The sequence below is a fragment of the Vanessa atalanta genome, chromosome 6 (genome assembly GCF_905147765.1).
Source record: "Vanessa atalanta chromosome 6, ilVanAtal1.2, whole genome shotgun sequence".
In the NCBI taxonomy this organism is placed as follows: Eukaryota; Metazoa; Arthropoda; class Insecta; order Lepidoptera; family Nymphalidae; genus Vanessa; species Vanessa atalanta.
The window spans coordinates 3,688,159-3,702,686 of record NC_061876.1 but is presented as its reverse complement, the minus strand read 5'-3'; the positions used below and the strand labels follow the sequence as shown (position 1 = coordinate 3,702,686).

The following is a 14,528-nucleotide window of genomic DNA, read 5'->3' as shown; positions in this document are numbered from 1 at the left end:
GAACGCTACTAAGTCTCAGATACACAAAAAAAGTATCACGTGGGATTTGTATACAATACAAAAAAATGTATAGAAAATTTTCCGACAGTAATTTATTAAAAATTGCAATTGAAGTATTTTCCCGCGCCTCCTTATACATGAGACACTATTTTGTTTTCTTCAGTAATAAAAACTTTATAGCTCTTCTCTATAGTAATAAAAATCGGAAATAAATGTACAATATAAACGTTATAAAAGTATACTGTTGCTTAATATTTAATAACAATTATTAAATAACCCTTTCGAGCACTTTTTACATTAACTTATTTTTTAGAGATACCATTTTAGTTATATCTATACGTCAAGACAATTTTGCCTAACAATCGGTAAGTAATTTCAGTTTAAAATAAGGGTATTATTAAATTTGTCATCTGCATATACAAGATTATTACTCGCACGTGACATTGGTGAAATAATCTGTGCCCTCTCGGCACAAAAAAAAAGGTTATTACAATTTTTCTGTTTTAAAAATATTTACTATTTTATTCTAAAGTTTGGATTTTTAGTACTTCTAGATTTATATTCAACTGTATCTTTTAATTTCTAACCTATCAATTATACATCAATAATAATGTGGATATATTTGATTGATTGTTTTCATCGATAAACATTTATTAATTAAGGAAACAACAATTGACTATCCAAGTTATTAATTATCTTATTTATTTAGAAATTATTTTAAGTATGTTTCTTTTACAAATTTTATGAATATGAATTACGTTTAAGTACCATGAATTAAAAAAGTATGGATTTTAAAATTTTAGTAATGTTGTACTTTCGACTGGCTGTGTGCTGACAGTTCAATGTGTTGACTGTTATACGCTACGGTATGCCACTGTTATTTCAGCTGTATGTCACTTATGTCAATCAAGTTAAATAACTACTGTTTACAGTTTTTGAGGGTAAATAAAATAAATATATTTTCTTATACACCAATGAAAAATACTGTACTTGAAATTTCTTAAAAGTTTTTCACCAAAAGATATATAATGGAGATTACAAAAAATAACTTTTCTCAAGAATTAGACAACATAACCAAAAATTTGAAACAATCGTGTTTCGTGGGCTTCGATGCAGAATTCACAGCTATTTTATCGGGTGAATGTTTTAATCATAGGTACGTATATTTTAATTTTATTTTATAACGCATATCTATACTAATATAATAAATGGGAAAGGAATTGCGTCTGTTGGTATTTCACGGCCAAACCACTGACTTTGATTAAATTTGAGATGAAGCAAACTTGAACCCTTAGGAAGGACATAGGCTACTTTTTTATGCCTAACTGACGTCCAAGTACTAAAACGCGAGTTAACAACGACTAGATTTTTTATATAAATCTTTAAAATATTTAACTACTTCTATTTTCAGATTATTCCATACCAGCAAAGAAAGATATGATCTTATAAAAAATGAAGTGAGCAAAATGATAATGACTCAGGTCGGCTTAACAATGTTCCAGTATGAAAGAGAACAAGACAGCTATACAGCTGTTGGTTACACATTCCATTTGTGTCCGCAAACCTTTGGTGATATAGACCAGTCCTTTATATTTCAGGCATCCACGCTTCGATTTCTTTGTAAACACAAATTTAATTTCAACAAGGTGAATAAAATGTGGAAATTATATACAGTCTGGTACTAAAACCAATATGAATAACCCTTATATTACTTACATTTAGTATCAGAATAGAATCAATAAACATCTGTTATGTTAGTTATTTTATGTAACATATGCATTTTGCATAATGTTATACATATTAGTAATGTAAAGTTTAGGATCTTTAACCACCACCAAAGTTTTAATTTAATATTCAATGTTATCTTACTGTAATAATCGTGGATTTACATAAAACAATATTTAATTAATAAATAAATTAAATACTGATAAAAAAAAGTAATGGAATTTATACATTGTTAAATAATATTTATTGTTATTTCACAGTTCATATATGATGGTCTTCCGTACTTGAGTAAAACTGAAGAGAATCTTATACGGCAGCAGATAAATGATAAAACTCTGTTTATTAATCTTATTAATTGTATAAATATGGATGATGAAAGAACTCTACAGCAATACTGCTCTGAGGTGTCGAAGTATGTTTATTCAATTTACATTCAATTAAAGCTTAATTTTAATATTTCTTATGACAGCACATATTGTATAAGACATCATTGAATATCCTATTCCAATTGAAGTTGAGTATAAACAAACTTAAATATGGAATTATACATTTTCCATTAGATTTAATAAAAGCTTGGTTATATTATAAAAACTATCAATGATTCTTGAATAATATATCTGTATTTATTCTACAACAAGCACTTAACTAATGACAGATGGATAGTTTAAAGTGTTTTCAAAGTGTTGTATAACAACAATTGTTGACAGTTAAAACTCCTTTTTTTATGGACAATAATGAATATTTAACATTATTTGAGATCTTGACTTACTCCTCAGTGGTTAGAATAACTTATAAAATATAAAAGTATACTCATCCTATAGAGCATACACTTGACTATATACATATACAATCATAATGTTTTATTATGCTCTGCAAATAATTAATTGCTGCTGCAAAATGTAGTCAATACTACTTGATATATATGATATTATTTTAGTTCTAATATTGTCACACTATAATTAACACCCTTCAAACTATCAAATAACAGTACAAAAAATTGATTGTTCTATTCTGGTTAAGACATGAGTGACCCACTACAGGCACAAGGAATATAACCCATAAACTAAGGAAAGCTTGGTTTATAGTTTGTAGTGCCAGTGTCTATGGGCATATGTGACTACTATGTACCATCATTTGGTACATTAACTCATCTGTTTTCCAAAATATTATATGTGGATTTTTTTCGAAATATCGAATACATTTTGTCTTGTGCCACCTTTCTCATAAGATTATTGCCTTTTTCATATATAGTATATCTAATTCCAGATGGCTGATGAATAGTGAAGATGAAACCCTATACTTTGACATTGAGAACCCTGTGATGCGTTATATCGTCCACAATGAAATAAGACTGAGATTTCCTGATGTACTTACGACTGATAGCTTAGGTAATAGCAATAAGGTAATTTTTACTGTGTAGCTCCTAAGGACTATGCCGTTGTTTATCATAATTCACTCTGTTGAGTTTTCAATATAATGAAGTGAATTAAAATATCAGTGTTACTACGACAGCTGTTTATAAAGCTCCTACCCTCTTAACAAAAAGGTTTTGAGCTTGTATAAATATTATTACTGAAATGCTTATAAAATTTTGTTTCTGATTTTTTTTTGCTATTTCACATTTATAGAACTGAACTCAAATTCATTAATAATTGCATAGTGATTATTAAGACCTGATTTAAACTAAATATGTTTCAATATTATTAACTAATTCTGACCACTTTTGAAACAATTTCATTCATAACAACTGTCAAAGATCATGAATAATAATATTACTTGAATTAATATATTTTATCATTATTTATTAATATTTCTTATTATTATTATTATATTATATACTATTATAAAAACCTACCTAACTACCGGTAGGTTTGATCTGTATTATCTTTTCTCAACAACAACCAACTATGAAATGAATAAATTTATATTTTCAGGTCCTCATATACCGAGATAAGAATGTAGAAGGCGCAAATAGTGCACCAATAACACTACTGGAAAAAAACTTAATGGGCAACATATTAGGATTCTCACAGATAATTAATTTACTCGCAGAGCATAAAAAACCTATCGTGGGTCACAACATTTTCTTGGACACTGTACTTTTACACAGTCAGTTTATAGGACCATTGCCAAAGAATTATTCTGTATTTAAAAAAAATATCAATAATCTTTTCCCAGTGATATTCGATACAAAGTACATATCTCATGAAATGAGCAGAAAATTAGCATTCGATGAAACATGGAAATCGAATGCACTCCAAGAGTAAGAGTATTATCAATTATATAACTTAATTCAATATTAATAAAGTATATTTTCGTTTGTTATAATGTTTAATCTTTCCTTCCAGTTTGTATGAATACTTTTTAGATGGGAAGTGTAAGAGGTTACAAACTGGTATGAATATCGTTAAAATAAAAATACCATTTGATGTGAAGCAATCCTACCATGAAGCAGGGTGGGACTCTTATTGTTCAGGTAAGATTTAATATATAAAATATATTTATTAGCGTATAGTACCTAAATTGAAAAAAAATCTAAATTCCCCATTTTGACTGACGTTATTATTATTTTTTTTAATACGTTCTTTTTTTAAATGACCCCGCCTTGATAGTAATTTAATACATACAAGTTAATTTGTGTGTTATTTTGAACTGAGTTTATGTTTGTTCGATATAAGAAAAAAAAATATATATTTTTGCTTATTAAAGGAAACATATAATGCTATAAAATAAGAATGGTAGGAAAAATTAACTAAGCTCACACCATATAGTTTAAATTAGAATACGAATTAATAAGTTTATTATACAATCAGTCATACAGACCACCAATACATATGTAGGGACATGCAAACAAACAAATTTTACTATAATAAATAATGATGATCGTCGTAAAGACATTTAAAAAAAAAACTTGTTTAATTTTTACGTTCCCAAACTTTTTAAAGATTTTAAATCTGTATTAATAATTTTCTTCAATTTTTGTTTCGACTGATGAAGACGCTTCCATTTTCATTGTAATCGCTGTGCGCTTATATAGAATTTATAATATAAATATTTAGTTAAGTTATCAATATAAATACATAACATTTATGGACTTGTTATTAAAGATTTACACATCGTCAGTCTTTACGTAATTGTAGACGTTTAAATCACTAATAATAATAATAATATGTATGATCTCTCCTGTCTTGGTGTAATCCTCCGCCCGCTACAAATATTTATTTGTGTATAGAGTATGTAAGTATACATCTTCATGTATTTTAGTACATTATACAGTGCTGTTTGTATTTAATTCGCATAAAGGTATCAGATAATATTATATTTTTTTATAAAACAATTTCAGGCCAAGCTCATGTAATGCTATAAATAATTTTTTTTAAAGATAGTGTTAGCTGACGTATATTTTTGCTCATTTTAAATACTATGTACAATGTTGTGCCGTAATGTGCCAGTGGTTAGACTTTACCAAGGAAGAAGATTAAATCTAGGCAAGCACCACCGTATTTTCATGTGTTTATAACTTATCACATGGTTGGAGATGAGGAATATCTGCTCCACGCGCATCCAATCCACACTAAAGCGCAACGTGCTGGAATTAGCTCCTAACATTGTCAAACGGAGAGACATTTACATGCTGTTTATGTTTTACTCGACAATGTAAACACTGTAGTATATAGTACTAGTTGTAGCCCCCGACTTCGCACACGTTTTTAGGATTTTTCATCAGGCGTTAAGCATAAAAAGTACCCTATGTGCTTCTTTGGAGTTCTAGGTTAGTTCTAGCTTCATACCAAATTTTATAAATTTGGTTCAGTGATTAGGCCTTGAAAAGGCAACCGACAGACGGAGCTACTTTCGCATTTATAATATTTGTATATAATAATTTTATCAAGTCTTGATCCATCGTCGCAATATAGACTCCGCATGTCTGCAAATAAAAAATAAATCTTAAAAATAATTCTTGATAGTAGTTTTGGATTTGATTTGTTTAGGGTACTGCTTCATCCGCTTGGGTCACTGGGCGGCCTGTGAGGTCAGTGGAAAATTTAGACCCGTCGGCCCAAAAGAAAAACTTGCTGCTCTGAGTCCTTTCTGCAATAAAGTTAATATAATTCGGGGAGCTGTTGCTTACATGGTAAGTAAATGATAAATTATTTATTATTTTTGCACTGTTAAGCGGAAAAGCAATGGTCATCTGATGGCAAATGGTCACCAGTCCCATAGATATTCACGAGTCTGAAATGTTTTCACTGAAATTACCACCAATTCCTTGGTGCCTGTAGATAACCAGAAGGTTGAGTACACCAGTGGTTTAGCTCACCCTTCAAACTAGAAAACAACATTATTGATATTCAAAGTATGGCTGTTTTTTTTTGTAAATGATAACTACCCAGGCGGGTTTGCACAAAGCCCTACCACCACATAAAAGGTAACATTCATTGTCATTGAACTTAGGCTTCGAAAGCATTAGTGTAATTACAGGCAAAAAATTCGTAGGAACTTAATCCTATTTTTGGTGCTATTACCGTTAGTAGATCATAGTTTCCATTAGGGTTCCAACCACCAAATCACCAAATGTTTTTTTGCGCGGGAAATAATAAATAAAATTATATCCAAAATTTACATATATGTATATATATATATTATAAATATTTAATTTATTAACATAGCTCCCTCATCAAAATAATGTATTAAAATAATTTCATATGTAGATTTTTTTGATTGTAGCCGATACCTATTAAAATACAAAATATATATATTTATAATTTATTATGCACAAATAGAATGTATTTTTTGATAAAGTCAAACAGGAAAATAATAACCCCAAGTTTCAAATTGAAAACATCACCAAAAGAAAATGACGTCATCATTGAACCTTTCCTAATAGATAGAACCATAATGTCATTCTTCTATGTGATCTCCAATTTCCTACCTCGACGTCGTAAGGGTAGAATCAGGATTAATATTTTCTTGAAGAACAAAGATTCGTCCAAAGATCCTAATCCTATTTCCCTCGACCCCTTATAAGTAAAGTTCCCAATAATCCTTTCTTAATTAATGCTTACAAAATAAAATTAAACTTTCAAGACTTCATACCTTTGGCTGTGCGATAATAGCCAGCATTAGCACAAATTATTTTTATGTGAATGTGAAAAGATAAATAAATATGCTTGAAAATCAAAGGTTACGGTTTGTTTTTTTATTGGACGAAGCCATTTTCATTTAAAAAAAGAAAATATATTTAATACCCCAGCGAGAAATATTGTATCTAAAATTATTGAACCATTTCTGAAAAAAGTTGGCCTCATGCTTTAAAGTATTTATAATATCTATATTAATACGGAAGTAACTCTCATTATTATATAATATAATCATTACATTTGACATTGACTGGGACCTGAATTTAAACCTAAGATAAACAGGATTAAGACAAACAGAAACAATATTTAGTGCGGATGGAGTCTCTAGTCATAGTCCCCGCCCATAAACAATGGCGCTGCAAGAAATATTAACCATTCCTTACATCACCAATGCGCCACCAACCTTTGGAACTAAGATGTTATGTCCCTTGTGTTTATAGTTACTGGCTGGCTAAATCCCTTCAAACCGGAGCACAACAACAGTACTCAGACTGCTGTTTGGCGGTAGAATATCTGATTAGTGTGTGGTACCTACCCAGACGGGCTTGGACAAAGCAAAGTTGTAGTTAATCTACAGTATTTTTTTCTCAAATGTTTTGTAAATCAAGTGATTATTTATTCTCAAGCGTTACCCATTCTCCCCACCTGTAAATGCAAATCAAAATATCTAAAAAAAAATATAAGAAACGCTTCATAGTCAAAACCTGTAACTCTTAGCAGACAATCGTAGGTTCAAATCTGGGTATTTTTTGGCTCTCTTATTATACATTTATTACGAAGTGATAAAAAACATCGCATAAAAACATGCATATATCCGGTGTAATTCTGCAACAAATACACCCACCGATAATGCTATAACGTGGTCACCAGCAATGGGGTAATTTCTCGTCGTTTACTTTGCTTTTCTCAATAGAGCAGAACAGAAAGACATACTTCTAAAAATATTACCCGGTTTCATTGGTTAAGGTTCACTACTGAATCAATTTGCATACTTATATTTGCATCCTGTGTAAATTTAAGTGCAACCAAAATATTCATAAAAAAGATTGGACACAAGTTTTATAATGAGTTTTAATAACGACGAAATTTTAACGATAATTTTATTACAGAATCTCGTGAACAACGATCCGCCGAGTCATCGTCCCGATTTACTTCACGTTAAATCAATTAAGGAACGAGTTATTAATGTCGGAAAGGTACTATCTTTATATATATACAATTGTAAAATATTTATCGCCCGATAAACGAAATTGATTATCATAATAAGAACTATTTATAATTCTCCCGGGAACGTCGCCACAATAATAACAACGCACTTATCTCGAAGAGACATAACGGGCATCGTTATTACAAAGTCTCCGGCTAGGATCATTACATAAGGAGCTCGAGGTGATGCTATTTGCGTATCGATTAGTAAACACGCTCCGCACGAGTCGTCCCGATCCTCGGAGCCAAAATTAGAGCCCATATGTTACGGAACAGTTATGGTAGTAATAATTGTCACCTCGGCCGGTGGTACGTCGCTTCGCGGAACGTTTTCCAGCTGCCGCGTGACGGGATCGGTGTCTGAAATGCTGTGCGTAGAGTGCGACACAGAGCAGCACGGTGCCGGCCGGAGCCGCGGGCGGGGCGGCGCGCCTGGCGCGCGGCCAGCGCACGCACACACGCACGCGCACGCACTCCCACACGTGCATGCATATTTCCCGTTGCTAGTTAAAACGGATTGATAATGCTCGAGTGTCGCGAGTGGATCTTTATTTTGGCCCCGGGATATTTTTTTTAAACATCGAGCTGTTTGATTTTTTAAACGTAAGAGAAGTCATTTTTCATTCCTCTGTCAAGGTTGATTTAAGGTTAGGATATAAATATAATTCGGGTAGCGATGTCGCCGCAGCTGTATTTATGTGAGACATTTGGCGCGGTGGACGAGTGCGAACAGATCTGGGAATGGTATTATTTCGATTGAACGAGATTGGATAATAATAATTAAACTGTATAAATTATTTTGTTAAATTTATTTAACTGCTCATCAATACGATGCGATTAAAGTAATTGATAATAAAAAAACGCATATTAAAAAAAGTTCTTTGAAATACTAAAACACTTTAAAACTTTCTTAGATAGGTACCATTAACTTTTTGTTGAATGTAAATAAACTTTTATAAGTGAGTAATAAATAGCTAGTGTTTTGACTCAATTAAACACTATTGTTAATTTACGACTAGATTATAATCCCTCGTGACATTTCCTTATACCATTTCCGTGTGAATGATAAGTTTGCTAGCAATACACAGAGACAACTAAATCAAATCGCTGGCAGAGCATTTGCGGCGTAGAAAATGTCTAATATCTCCAACAATGTCAAGATGTGGACCTTATAATCAGCTGGCTACAAAACTACTTACCTATTAACGAACTTAAACCAAACTGTACGCTACTTCATGGTACTCGATCGGATTGAAAATGATGACAGAAAATCGTCATATTCTGTCATCCTAAGTCTATGGGCATATTATTCAATATCGACTTAGTATTTGTTGATTTCTAGACAGGATATTTAAAAATTTAATTATACTTTACTGACATACTCTGTTATTAAAATGGTGGGGAAGATTGCCGGTTCTTCACGGTAGAATCTTCTTTCCGAATAAGAATCATTCAGTCATAGCTTTACGTTTAATTTAATACTGTATCATGACGATACAAAAGTGCTTTTATGAGCCTACTTGAAAAAGGAATATTTTGATTTTATAGATCGGTTCACAAGTGAAGGCGCGCTCCTTGTAAATAAAATCGCGCTTGTGCTTAAAAGTAAGAAGATAAAGACGGCAAATAAATTACAAATTAGATTATATGTGTTAATGTATTATAACTAATTAACCCTGGAGGTGCGCGCCTTTGTGAGTAAAAAGATCGTAACATCAATTATATAATGTAAATACATATGTGATCAAATAGAGGAAATGTTATAACTGTACTAAAAGTTAGTATAGACACACTGGCAGATGAAGAGGGCATCAGTACTATCAGGTTGTGGGTGCAGGTGCTAAGTAGATTTTTCCGACATAAAAATCAACCTACGTGCTATTCACAACTATATTCCGGTATGATTGAGTAATAAACAACGATTCCGCCAAATTTTCGCTTTTATATATTAGTAAGATGTATGTATCCGTTTATAATATTCAGTAAACCCAAGACCCTCATAAATACCCTTCAAATGGGAGAAAATACCCAAGTGAAACGTATTTAATATCGATTTCTTTGAAAATACAGGTAACGTCTGTGCTCGCGAGTTTTGGATCTGTGGACATAAAACGTTACGGCAGTCGAACTGCGCTCGTTGCGGCCAGCTCGCGGAACGTGTAAGTGTTTACTACGACCTATGAATTTCTTAACCGTTAAACCAATTACATATGTTATTATTCCCGAAACTTTAAAACCCGGTACTTCGGCACATTTAGTACTTACTATAAGTTGTATTTATTCTTTACTTTCGTTCATCTAAACCCTCAAGAACACTAACCCCGACATTGATACCAAAATACACGCAAAAGGTGCAAAAAGTAGCCTATGTCTTAGTAGCCTTCGTGGTCCAAGCTTGTTTTCGTACCTATTTTCAACATCAATACAGTCGTTTAGCCTTGTAAGCGTTACAGACAGACCAAGTTACTTTTACATTTATATTATTAACATAGATTTTTTAATTTACTATATCGGTCGGCTTAAACTCATCTAAACGATTAACCGAAGCCAAAGTATTGCGATTCCTGTCAAAACTCACAAACTCATGTCGACCATGCTTAGTTCTGCAATGGCTTTCAAACTGATTTCTCAAAATGTCTAAATTAACATACAAAGTCGAACAAAATGCTAACGCGTTTGTAATACGATAATAATAATTAAACAGGAAGATAGAGATCGTTTACTTCGCGTTGCACGTGAGTCAGTATCTATTAAAATAATTGTCCAGTCAATTTAAGCATTTAAATCGAAATTTGAGATATTTAAAGAAAAATATTCGAGCAAAACGTATTTCGTTCGATTCAATACTCAAACGCTCCTTTTCTAAATCCAATGTTTAAGTAATATTTTCTAACTTTATCAGTTATACTAAACTATACTAATATTATATATGTGAAAGCAACTCTGTCTGTCTGTCGCTCTTTCACTGCCAAACCAATGAAAATTTGAAGAAATTTGGTATGAAGCAAAACTTAACTCCAAGGAAGGCTACTTTTTTGCCTAAAATACGTGACAATCAACCCTTAAAACGCGAGCGAAGCCGCAGGCGACAACTAGAAACGCTCAAATGAATAATAAAATTATATTTATTATTATACTGCAATATTTCAGAGCGGACAAGATATTGAAACAGTTTAGGAACGACCGTGACTACAGAATAGCACCATATAGTTTTGTCAAACATTCTCCCGTCGGTCGCGTGGCCGTTTGGTAAATATCTCCTTTTATAATTATAGAATATATGTTTATTAATTAATAAAAATATATTTAATTTTTTTGAACTATTCTTTACCAAGAATTGATTCAATTTTACTGTTATCTCGTATATTCTTGCTATTGCACTTGTGAGGTATATGTCAAAAATAAATTTAATTTAGAGTTGAATTTAAAAGAGTTATATATAACTAATTTAAGACTCTTTAATTATTTACCAACGCTTCTTATTTAAAATAAAAACTTGTATAACCTTCGTGTTTTTCCTTTTTTTTCTCCTTCAAGAGAATATTATTTGAAATAGTTCAAACGCAACCTTATAGGGCATAGAATTACATCCTGTGGTATTTTGATTTAAATATATTTGCAAAATATAAGTTCGAAATTAAAATATATTTCTTTTTCAGGAGCAGCGCTATTATAACCGGTAGCATATTACTCATGTTCATACATCGACAATTCAATACAAAAATTTTATAATTCAAACTCCTTATTTCATAAAGCAAGGAGTTTGAATTACAAATTACTTGGCGTCATCAAAAAAATTAAAACTTTTATTTGTTTTATCTTGTTAAAAAAATAAATATTTCAATATAAATAAAATCTTTGTATAGATTTTGTAGATACCATCAGGCTGCCGAATTATTTTGTTAAGAAGTTGCTAAAATCGTTTGATAGCTTTTGTTATTAGGATTAATAAAGTGTTATTATCAAAGTGTTATGCAATAAAAAGTTTTGATACAAATTTATAAATAAATGTTCCTCTACCTCTATTGTTGTTTTATTTATTTAAAATGTAATATTTTCATGGTATTAGTAAGTGGTTTCTACTATCCATATGTGGTCAGTAATTTATTTTATCCAAATAAAGTCTTCTATCACTTTAATCGTCATTTAGTAAGTGTAGAATGTAGATTCTTCTGAAAAGACCCGGCAAAAAACTCAATAGTCACACTTTATACCAATATGTACCTACATGGTTTTTTATGGTATAGGTTAGCGGACGAGCATATGGGCCACCTGATTGTAAGTGGTGACCACCCATAGACAATGGCGCTGAAAGAAATATTAACCATTCCTTACATCGCCAACGCACAACCAACCTTCGGAACTAAGATGTTATGTCTCTTGTGCCTGTAGTTACACTGACTTACGCACCCATCAAACCGAAACCATCAAACACAACAATATTGAGAACTGTTGTTTGGCGGTAGAATATCTGATGAGTGGGTGGCACCTACCCAGACGGGCTTGCTTTAAGCCCTACCACCAAGTGTGTAATAATCATATACAATTAAATTGACTATCACTATAAAATATTGTACATACATTGTTTATACAGCTCTTAGTCGATGAATCAATCAATGGTTTGACTCACACAGACATACCGACAGCTCTACTTTCTGGTATAACTTGCTGACGTCCAGCCGATTTCGGTCAGGGCTCATGGGAGACCAGCCATCTACGCATGACAATCATAGTGCACAAGTGTGTGCTTAAGCATTGGTTCACCCTGTCCGAATAGACTCCGATATATATAGAATCCGATATGACGGCAAACTATTGAAAAAACCAATAACTTTTTATCTCAGAACCTCGGTAACTGTGGCCTTATATCAAGACACTTGACCAACGAGGCAATGTCATAAATTTTATTACATTGTCTCTATATTACCGGTAAGTTTTTGTTTAGACTTAGTATTGTCGACTTGCGCGCATCTGTAGTAGTGATAAGGCGAATTTGAATTAATTTATTTTAATCTTGATGGTGCATGTTTGCCAGTAATGAACCAGACCTGCATTTATTTAATGTCCTTTGGCAACCCTTCGAACAGCTATACTTCTGGTAGCGTCACAATTTATTTATAATAACATTAATGTCTACTATAACAGTGATTTTCTTTATACAAAAAGAGTTACACATTAGTATATAGTATAAAAACTACTACATATACTACATCACGCTGCCCTACGGATTAGCGAAGACTGTGCGGGGCGAAAATACTATCGGCTCCTGAACAAAGCTCCGCCAAGCCACGAGCCGCGGGAGGGGCCTATGCCACTGACGGCCGTCGCATTGGTATTAGTGGATAAGAATCCCACATGTCCCGGATGATAAACGCACCTATATTAGCGCAACTAATTGTTCACTTAAACACTTGCTGCGCCTTTAGCCGATATATGGTCTAGTAGACTTAAGTTATAATAAATCTATTTTCAAAAACAAAATATCTTTTCCTATAACAAAAAAATTATATCCTTATTCATACACACGACATATATAGCACGTAGCCCGGGCAAAGCCAGTTTCGGTGTTATGCTAAAGGCTTTTACCGTCCGTTACAAAAACAAACCGTCCATTAACGTTGGCTAAATTCAAATGATCAATTAAAAACAAGACCTGCGTTGTAAATTTAAATTTAAGCTGTGTCCCATTCCTGGATGGCACTCAAACATTTAACAGACAAAACATACGTTGCCGCCAAAATACGTTTTGTTTATTTATGACAGAACTTTTAAGCTGTTTTACTGAATTTATTCAACGTTGCAGACAAAGTTTATAGAGGCTTTTTTTCGATGACAACATGTTTTGATTTGTTAAACGATCTGAAGTAAACCGTTTCTTTAATGATAATGGATTAGTGCTGAATGTTAGGGCTAACAGATGAAATGATAGATGTTTTGTTTTCAAATCCTTATAAACAATGTCCGGTCCGAGATGTGTTATATATTTAAAGTTTACTATGAACATTAACCAAAGATATGCGTTATGAACTCAATTATAATTATTAACAAGTTCTTCGATTTGTTGAACATATAAATGAAAATACAAATTATTGAATTGGAATTACATTACAAATAAATATTAACACACGGTTGTGCCTGCGTTAAGTTTGAATTCTGGATCATACCTACTTTACAAACACATATTGAATATATAACCAATTGCATCTTGAAATAAAACTAGTTTTAAACGGATTTAATCGCGTATATTAATTATTTTAGCATCCCGACCACGGTCTGCCCATGACCACGAACACTGCAAAGTGCTCGAAACGTCGGGATGTTAAAATAATTAATATACGCGATTAAATCCGTTGAAAACTAGTTTTATTTCAATGTGTAATAATCGCGAAAATCTAAGACAACACAATTGCATCTTATAAACTAAATAAACCCTTATCGTACCGCCGCTCCCGTATC

At 32.1% G+C, this 14,528-nt stretch overlaps 1 protein-coding gene across 1 annotated transcript; it reads left to right on the top strand.

Moving 5' to 3' along the window:
* The first annotated feature begins 902 nt into the window (after positions 1–902).
* LOC125064649 (pre-piRNA 3'-exonuclease trimmer-like) lies at positions 903–12,097 on the top strand. Its single transcript, XM_047671809.1, has 11 exons — positions 903–1,156; positions 1,412–1,646; positions 1,986–2,137; positions 2,992–3,127; positions 3,660–3,988; positions 4,074–4,201; positions 5,718–5,860; positions 7,976–8,062; positions 10,143–10,231; positions 11,223–11,321; positions 11,732–12,097. Exons 1-11 carry the CDS (start codon positions 1,029–1,031, stop codon positions 11,802–11,804), a joined length of 1,599 nt encoding a protein of 532 aa, XP_047527765.1. The 5' UTR covers positions 903–1,028; the 3' UTR covers positions 11,805–12,097.
* Positions 12,098–14,528: the final 2,431 nt, after the last annotated feature.